At 39.1% G+C, this 8,829-nt stretch overlaps 1 protein-coding gene across 4 annotated transcripts in view; it reads left to right on the plus strand.

Moving 5' to 3' along the window:
• osbpl6 (oxysterol binding protein-like 6) overlaps positions 1–8,688 on the plus strand; it is a 34,223-nt gene extending 25,535 nt beyond the window's left edge. For all 4 annotated transcript variants that reach the window (XM_008398784.2, XM_008398758.2, XM_008398773.2 and 1 more), the window contains 9 exons: positions 767–1,020; positions 1,274–1,411; positions 1,646–1,709; positions 1,852–1,930; positions 2,598–2,742; positions 2,832–2,976; positions 3,088–3,214; positions 4,123–4,245; positions 6,712–8,688. In XM_008398784.2, coding sequence (XP_008397006.1) covers positions 767–1,020; positions 1,274–1,411; positions 1,646–1,709; positions 1,852–1,930; positions 2,598–2,742; positions 2,832–2,976; positions 3,088–3,214; positions 4,123–4,245; positions 6,712–6,823 — 1,187 coding nt within the window. In that variant the 3' untranslated portion in view covers positions 6,824–8,688. The remainder of the gene's footprint in view (positions 1–766; positions 1,021–1,273; positions 1,412–1,645; positions 1,710–1,851; positions 1,931–2,597; positions 2,743–2,831; positions 2,977–3,087; positions 3,215–4,122; positions 4,246–6,711) is intronic.
• The last annotated feature ends 141 nt before the right edge of the window (positions 8,689–8,829 follow it).

Raw genomic sequence — 8,829 nt, forward strand, 5'->3', positions numbered from 1 at the left:
AGGAAGCAACACTCCATCGTAATACAATCCTGACCAGTTCACTACTTCACATTCCAGTTTCACTCCTTGTTTCAGCTGATTACAAAGACCATTTAGTGCTATTTTAATTATTTAGTGTCCATACATTATTTATAACTTTTTAACTTATGTGTCTGCTGCATCTTTATTTTGTATTTATTAAATGTGTTACCATTTTATTTTACAAAGCCAGTAAGAAAAAATATCTAAGGAAAATTTTTCTTTTCTTTTTTTTTTTAAATAAATAATTGTGCTCAACCATTTCCTATGAAGTCAGTTACACTAAAGCATAGCTTAATTTGTAATTTACTTTAAAAAAATCTTTATGATTTATCACACATTAGCAATCTATTTATGTCTGAGGAAACAGAACAGATGCCCACAGATTAGCCATTTTTCAAAATGGGAAAGAGAAGAGAACAAATGTCATTCCACAGAGAAGTGGAAAGCCAGAAAATTTGCACATTTTATATTTGGAGTTAACACAACAAGTTAAAAATGTCAAAAAAAAAATCCCTAACGACCATCAGATCCCATCTACATACCAAGCAGTCTGGCGTATGAATAAATGAATATACAAAAACGTAAAATCACCTGTGTGATTTTAATAATCTGAAACATGACACCCCAAATCAAAGGAGAGACAAAATCCACCAGAAACTATTTATTAACATGGAATATTTTAGCTAAATGTTGGTCACTATTCTCTCAAGATCATCACACTCACACTGTTGTTTGTTTTGCTCAGTGGCCAACGGGGACTTTGCTGGCAGCGCTTTCCGTAACGGGCGGCGCATCTGCCTGCCGGCTCCCTGCCCGGACACCAGCAACATCAACCTGTGGAACATCCTGAGGAACAACATCGGCAAAGACCTGTCCAAAGTGTCCATGCCCGTGGAGCTCAACGAGCCGCTCAACACGCTGCAGCGCATGTGTGAGGAGCTGGAGTACAGTGAGCTGCTGGACAAGGCTGCGGAGACCGAGGATCCCTTTGAGCGCATGGTAAACAGGCACAAAGTTTGAGTTTGAGGTCATCTGACCTCAAACCTGCAAATGAAAGTGTTGCGTTAAAATCTCACTCAGCTCGTCGAGTGAGCAAGCAGACGTTTGCTCCACTAAGTTACCGCGTCTCTTACTGGAGGGCTTGTCCGTCCGGTGCTAATTGCTTTTAACCTTCGGATCAGGTTCGAATCCCCTGGCGATACAACGAGCTTCTCAATCCCTTCTCCTTCCTGTCGCTCCGACTCCATCACAGGTTCTCGTCGCCGCTTTCGCCGTCTCGGGCTACTCCTCCACTTACTACAGAGCAGGAAGTAAGCCATTCAACCCTCTGCTTGGAGAGACTTACGAATGTATCCGGGAAGACAAGGGCTTCTGCTTTTTCTCTGAGCAGGTAAGTCTGCCAAAGATGATTAATGTCGAAATGCATTTAGGCGCGTTTGATGGAGCAACGTGGTAAAATGTGCGTCTTTGTTCCAAATGAAGTCTTTTAGACCTGCTTTATTATATTCTTATATTCTCTAATTAAAAAAAACTAGAAAGACAAGAAACTTGGAACATGAATCTCTGAACATCAGTGTGAATGTTATGAGAAATATGACTCTTTGTGTTCGATCTTTCCCCTCAGGTGAGCCACCACCCTCCCGTCTCCGCCTGCCACTGCGAGTCCAAGAACTTCACCTTCTGGCAAGGTAGATCACCTGCCTGATTAGCGAGAGGCTCCAGGGAGAGAGTCTGGCTTAGCAGACAGGAAACATCGGGACTAAACTCTCTTGTTGTTAATAACTTTTTCTGACTTGATTTCCAATGTTTGTCTGCTTTTTTGTTTCCTAGATGTGAGATGGAAAAACAAATTCTGGGGGAAATCTATGGAGATTTTACCAATCGGGTCTGTGAATCTCACAATTCCCAGGTAACTTCCCCCCCATCGCTTAGCAACAGTTTCTTCTTAAAGGAAAGTGGTTTAATTTTTTCAACCCAGCAGGTTTTCCATCGTCCCGCTGAGTTTAGAATGGAAAACTGTCTTGTGTTTCGATTCAACAGGTCAGGTCATGGAGCAATTAATGAGCTGCACCATGCATAGTAATGTAAAATGACTATAAAATCCATGTAAACATAATTATCAAACAAATCTGCTATTAAGGATTAAACTGGAAGTAACAGTTTTTAGAACACTAAATATTAAAATACTTTTTTACTTTATTACATTAAGTCTACAAACAAAATAGAGCTGAATCAGAAGAAGCTTCAGCTCAGTATTGTTTTTGATTCATGTATTAAAAACACATAACTGTAACTTTGTATGAATTACAGAAAATCCAAAATAAATTAAATGTTTGCACCTTATTCTTGTTTAAAAAAATATATGTACATATATTCAAGTTGTATGTTGTATGATCGGGGTATCCTGAAAAAGACGGCGTTCAAATAAATTATTTAAGGCCCTGAAAGAAATCTGATATTTATGCCAATGATAAGTGCATGTAAACTTCTGATTTACTCCATATCCCAGAAAGAGAGATGCTGTGAATTTCAAATGTCTTTGCCCGGGTGTGTCAGCTGCGTGTGTTTCTTTGCAGGTTTGGAGATCATTATGAATGGAACAAAGTCACCACCTGTGTGCACAACATCCTCAGTGGACGGCGGTGGATCGAACATTACGGGGAGATCACCATCAGAAACACGAAGAGCAGCGCTTGTCTTTGCAAACTTACCTTTGTTAAGGTAAAAAAAAAAAAAATGTATCTATTTATGAGGTTGTAAGTATCTGATTTTATTTTATTAGCTGATTTATCAGAGGCTGTTTCTCGTAGGGAAATTACTGGAGCTCCAACGTAAACGAGGTCCAGGGATTTGTGATGGACCAAGAGGGAAAAGTGATCCACAGGCTTTTTGGGAAATGGCACGAAGGTCTTTACTGCGGCGTCCCACCGTCTGCCAAATGCGTCTGGAGGCCAGGTACCATCCTTTCACGTACAGCTGGACCTCGACTAATGCTGGCTGCATAAAAAGCCAATCTCATCCTGATCTTTGAGCTAAAAAGGAACCCGGATTGCTTTTCCTCCTCAGGCTCCATGCCGACAGACTACGAGCTGTACTACGGCTTCACCAGATTCGCCATCGAACTGAATGAGCTTTGCCCCGAGCTGAAAGACGCCCTGCCGCGGACAGATGCTCGATTCAGGCCCGATCAAAGGTGCAGACCCCCAACAGTCATTCTCAGCTAAGGAAATGTGTTTAGATCAATGACGTCTTGCAAAAGTATTCATAGCAGTTCACTGTTTTTGTCATATTACAACCACAAACTCCAATACAGTTTATTGGGATTTCATGCAGCAGACCAACACAAAGTGCCATTTAATTGTGCTCACATGTCATCTTCAGAAGTGATCAGGTCCAGCTGTGTGTATGAATAAAGCTGCGTTTTAAAGACCCAGTAGGTCTGTCAGAGAACACACATGAACAAACACAACACCTTGCATGTGTGAAAGAGTGTCAAGACAAAAGCTGCTATAGAAAGAAAACCACAAAGTTTAAAAACATGAGGAAGAATCTCTGTTCATTAGTCCTGCATGCTTCGTGTGGTAGAGTACTCACTCCTAAAAGTCATCATCCACATGATGAAACAAGGCGGTGGCATGATCATGCTGTGGGATCTAGACTGAAATCCATTTCGGAATCTATGATGTGACTTCAAAAATGATATAAACAGAAACTCCAGTCTGACTGAGCTTCAGCTGTTTGGCAAAGAAGAACGGGGGCAAAACTTAGAGACGTACCCCCAAAACCCACAGCTGTTATTGTTAGCCAAAGGTTTGATTCAGAGGGGCCGAATATAAATCCACTTTTTGCTTTTGAGAGTTTTGTGTGTGACAAATCTTGAAAACAATGCATCCTTTTTCTTCCACTTTCACAATTGAGCACAGCTGTCCAATGAACTACACTGGTGCTTGCGGCTGTAACAGCAAACATAGCAAACTTCACAAAATCGAGGAAAAAAAAAATCAATGGTTTTAAATAATGTTCTTTAACATGTTCTCTGGAGGAGTTTTTTTGTTTTGTTTTTTTGTTCCTAGTATGCTATCTGTCTTTTTGCCGCCGCAGATATCTGGAGGAAGGAAACGTGGAGATGGCCACCTCTGAGAAGCAGCGCATCGAAGACGCCCAGAGAGCCAGGAGGAAGTGGAACGAGGAGAACAACATCAAACACGAGCCACGCTTCTTTAAGTAAGGGCAAGCCTCATGTTGAAAACACGTCTTTTCACCCACAATATTGATTTTATTGACTTTGTAATCCAAAACACTTAGCCTGTAAAACTTCCCGCTGAAGTGCCTCCCATGTGATGCATGGTTGTTCACTGAAGCATTTTAAACAATTACAGACGTGACTCATGCAGAAACCTACAACACAAAGTGATACAAAGTTATATGTAGTGTATGATCTCAATGAATATCATCTCAGAGTATAATTTAAGCCAAATTATTGCACATTATTGACAAATACAGTTAATCATGTAGCGCCATTTGTACAGAAAGTTACAGTAGCTGCACCAATTCCTTTTGTCCAGCAAAGACGTACAGTCAAACCAAGAAGCACTCAGACAAGAGTATTGTCTATAAATAGAAAAAATAGGGAAGTACAGAAAGTTTTTGCCAACTGTTGTTCGATTAATCAGTTAATGCCTGTCCAGCAAAGAGACTCAGCTAAACACAGAATCACTGGGCAAGGAGTATTTTCTAACTCAATGCTTCTAATCTTGTCAGTTCATAGAGCAAACTTAACCAAACCTTTTCTCACAGTGACTCATGTTGGATATATAGACAACCTGAACCTTATATTTGACTATACGTTGCTGCGGTAACTAGTAGGAGCTCAGCTTCATCACGTTCCTCCAAAACCTGCTGTGATAGCTCAGTTCATAATGGAAATTGGCAACATAACCATCATTTTCATCTCAAAATTTGCATAAAAATGATAAGTCGTTATCTATTCCCGCTTATACCTAGCAGAGTTGCGGAGGATCTGCTGTCTGTCTCCTGCAGTCGTTTGGCGAGAGGCATTACTAAATAATTAGAAAGAGAGATAATTAAAGTAAAATAGAGTTTAGGGGCCGTGTAATTTTCTGAATTTAGTGTTTTATGCATGATCCAAAATGATCAAGACCTGTTGTTTTAGGTAAAAGCATAACTGAGGAACCATGACTCTTCTTATAAAACATCACCGTAGATGGTTTATTGAATTTAAAATAAAAAAACACAATACGCAGATGAAACTTGTGGCAGTTCTACAAAGACTGCACTTTTTTCTTGTTGCCTGGATGTTGAAGCTGAATCAAAGTGTGTGTAAACAGGAGAGAGAAGCAGATAATTATCCGACGCTCACCTGCTGAGTCCCACATTTCAGCTCAGGCTGCCATGGTGATTGTTGTCGTTACAATCATCATGCGCTGATGCGTAGAAGTATTCAGATCGCAAGTTATTGCAAACACTTGCTGGCAGTAATTGCTGCTAATGGTTGTACAGGCAGTTTTCAGGATAAGGAGGCATCTACTTAGAAACAAAGGACCAAATGGGCGTGAATTGCTTCCTTTTCTTCCCCTTAAATAAATGCTATTTGTATTTAGACAGATTGTCTTTGCTTGATACTCAAATGTGATTGATGATCCGAAGTCCTGTCTGCACCCGTTAAAATGACTCGATCTTGTTTTTGCGATAGCTGTGAACATTAAGATTAAGAACAATCTGAGCTGATTCTACTTTTTATTAGAAATAAATTGGAAATCATCTTTTGGTGGCTTTTCAACTGAGCTGAGAACAGTTTCCACAGTGCAGCTTGGGGCCCATTTGCAGCCCTTGGTATGATTTTTTTTGTGGCCCTTAACTGTTAACAGTTAAAGAAAATAGAAACTTTTAAAATATATTTTTTTATAGCTGAATTAGAATCTTAGTAAATTTTGAGGTAAAGCATGTTCTTCTCCTTTAATTTTGATTTCATAGTAAACAGACGTAGTCCTACCCATGCAAAAAGCTTGGATCAATTCAGTAGGTATATTATGTGTTCTGACTGATGAACGTACAATTAACCGTTTCAAGGTCAACAAATTATAAAGACAATTGTAAAACTTTATGCTTTGCTTTTAAAATGGACAATGTGAGAGACCCTTTTTAGGTTTTAAAATATTGCGTGTTTAGTCTGTTGTTGATCTGCTAAAAATAAGAAATAAATACCAAATCATTTTGGTTTTCTAAATAACAATGCATGCTCCTTTTTTTTAATGTTCCTTCAAATTGGAACATAAAAATGTTTGGATGCCACTGAACTACAGCCATTATTTGAAGGATTTTTATGATGGTTTCATTTTGAAAATCCCGCTAGTAAAAGAAGACAAGTTACCTGGTAACTACAAGGCGTGTCTTCCTTATTTTAAAAAAAGGCACAAAAACTTTGTAACGCATAAAGAGGCAAAATCAATGAAGAAATGTTGACGTATAAAGGTGCAAATCCACGGTTTAGCTAATCTTTTTACTAATAATACCACTTTTATGCTCTTGTATATAAATGGGCATAAAAGTGCCCATTTATATAAATATAACAAAAATAAATCATGAGGAAATCATTAGAAAAATATTCTCTTATTAAAAAAAAAAAAGAAGCTAAAAATACTGCATCGTTTTTTTGCCCGTTTTGTGCAGAAAAATGGTGGACGCCAACCACAGGGAGAGGTGGGTCTCCAACAACATGTACTGGGAGCTCCGCAAAAACCCCGGCTTCATCAACATGGAGCCCACCGTCAGCCTGTGGTAGCACACGGAGCTCCGCCTCCATCGCTGCGGACCAGGAAGCGCTTACCTATGCACAGCGGGGTGTTGGACAGGAACACCCGGCGACGTCTGTGCGCATGGACAAGAAGGACTGCGGAGCTGAGAACGACGTCGAGGGGCTGCTACATGGTCACCCATCCGTGGAAACATCCTCATCCTGCTTGTGGAAGCCGGGTCGCCACTACTACGTAGATCTCTCCTCAGCTCTTCTGACTTTCCCAGTTTGTCCTTGCCTTAAAAAGACCCCCATACGAGTCAAAGGATTAGGCGCCTTTTAGTTGAAGCCATTTCGTTTCCAGACAGCAGTTTGGCTTAGACTAGTCTATGGAGTAGACATTTTGAATACCTACCGATATGTGCATGCTTAGAGAGCAGCTTTCACCGGCATAAAGCCGTATTTACTATATCATCAAATATTGTAGAGAAAAAAAAGACGTATTTTTATATATATATATATATATAAAAAAAAGAATATCTTGTGTGAAAGAATTATTTGAATTGGCAGATTTTTATTTATTTTTGCTTTTTAATACTAATGAATCTGTTAGGTGGCAGAATCTTCTCTGGGGAATCGACTCGTACTAGATTAACAGAAACAGTGAAGAGAGATCACGTTACTAACACGTTTACAGGAGTAAACAATATAAAACATGTACGTTAGCTTTAGAATATAAATAGAAGAGATGGTGAATACTTAAAACATTGTCATGATTTATTATTTTCCATGAAATCAACTCTTCTAAATTACACAAAACCTCAAAGACTTGCTTAGGGTCAGAATGTGCTGCAAGAATACATTAGAAATTAGTTTTTCCTGTCTGCAGGTGGCGCCGATACGTCGCCCCGCAAGAGTATTAATTTTCGCAAACTCCTTCGCATTTTGTCAAGTCACAACCACGAAACCTAAATGTGTTTTGTTGGGATTTTAGGCGATAGTGGAGCATAGCTGTGAAGTGGAAGGAAAAGGGAACAAGCATATGCTTTTGCAAATAAAAATCTAAAATGTGTAAGTTCTTATTCAGTAACCCTTGCATGTCTTTTGGGGTCTGTCTCAAACATCTTTGGACGTCTAGACACTGAAATATTTCAAATCTTGCTTCAGATTCTCGTTTGGTTATAGATCTGGACTTTGACAGGGCCACTCTAATCCATGAATACCCCAGTCTCAAATCATTTTCTGCCTTTAGGAAGTTTTCTTTCATGTCTGCCCTGAATTTATCTCCATCTATATTAGATTACACGCAGGTGTACTTCATCTGCTAATAAGGATGCCTCATAGTAAAGGGCACTGGATATAAATACATGTCTCACTTTTCAGATATATATTTGTAGAAAAGGTAAACGGCGTCTTTATACTCCTACTTCACACTGTGCTGGTCTATCACATACAATCTCATTAGAAACCCATTAAGTTTTGTGGCTGCGAAAATATGTGAAGTAAATTCAAGGGGTGTGAATAATTTTGAGAGGCAGTGTAAATGTTTCGCAGTGTCAGTTTGAGAAAAGATGAAGCAAAAGTGTGGTAGAGATTGTGAAGTCATGCAAATCACGTTAATTTCAATTTTTTTTCACATTTTTGTTAATTCCCTTGATAACAAATTACCAACCTTTCTAATGAGTTGTTAAAGCTATTATTTTAAATTTCCGAGGCAGCAGACGATATAAATTATGAAGCAGCAGCGACACCTGCAGGTTGCCATGTAAAAGAGCAGCAGGCTAATTTTTATTACCTTTTTTTTTTTAACCAGATTCATGTCGGATTCCCCAGAAAACTTACTGCTACGTCTTTTGCTTCTGAAAAAAAAAAAAAAGACAGTTATATAAAGTTTGTATATTTACTGCAAAACAGAGAAGCTTTAAGGTTTTGAGCAGCTCTCCCTATTTTTATTTTCTTCTTCCGACTAATATCCTTTTAAAATAGCCCTCCAACACATTTGAGTACGCGCACACTGGACTGCAGGGTGAGGGAGGAACATTTTATTTATATAT

Source organism: Poecilia reticulata, linkage group LG2 (assembly GCF_000633615.1).
Source record: "Poecilia reticulata strain Guanapo linkage group LG2, Guppy_female_1.0+MT, whole genome shotgun sequence".
In the NCBI taxonomy this organism is placed as follows: Eukaryota; Metazoa; Chordata; class Actinopteri; order Cyprinodontiformes; family Poeciliidae; genus Poecilia; species Poecilia reticulata.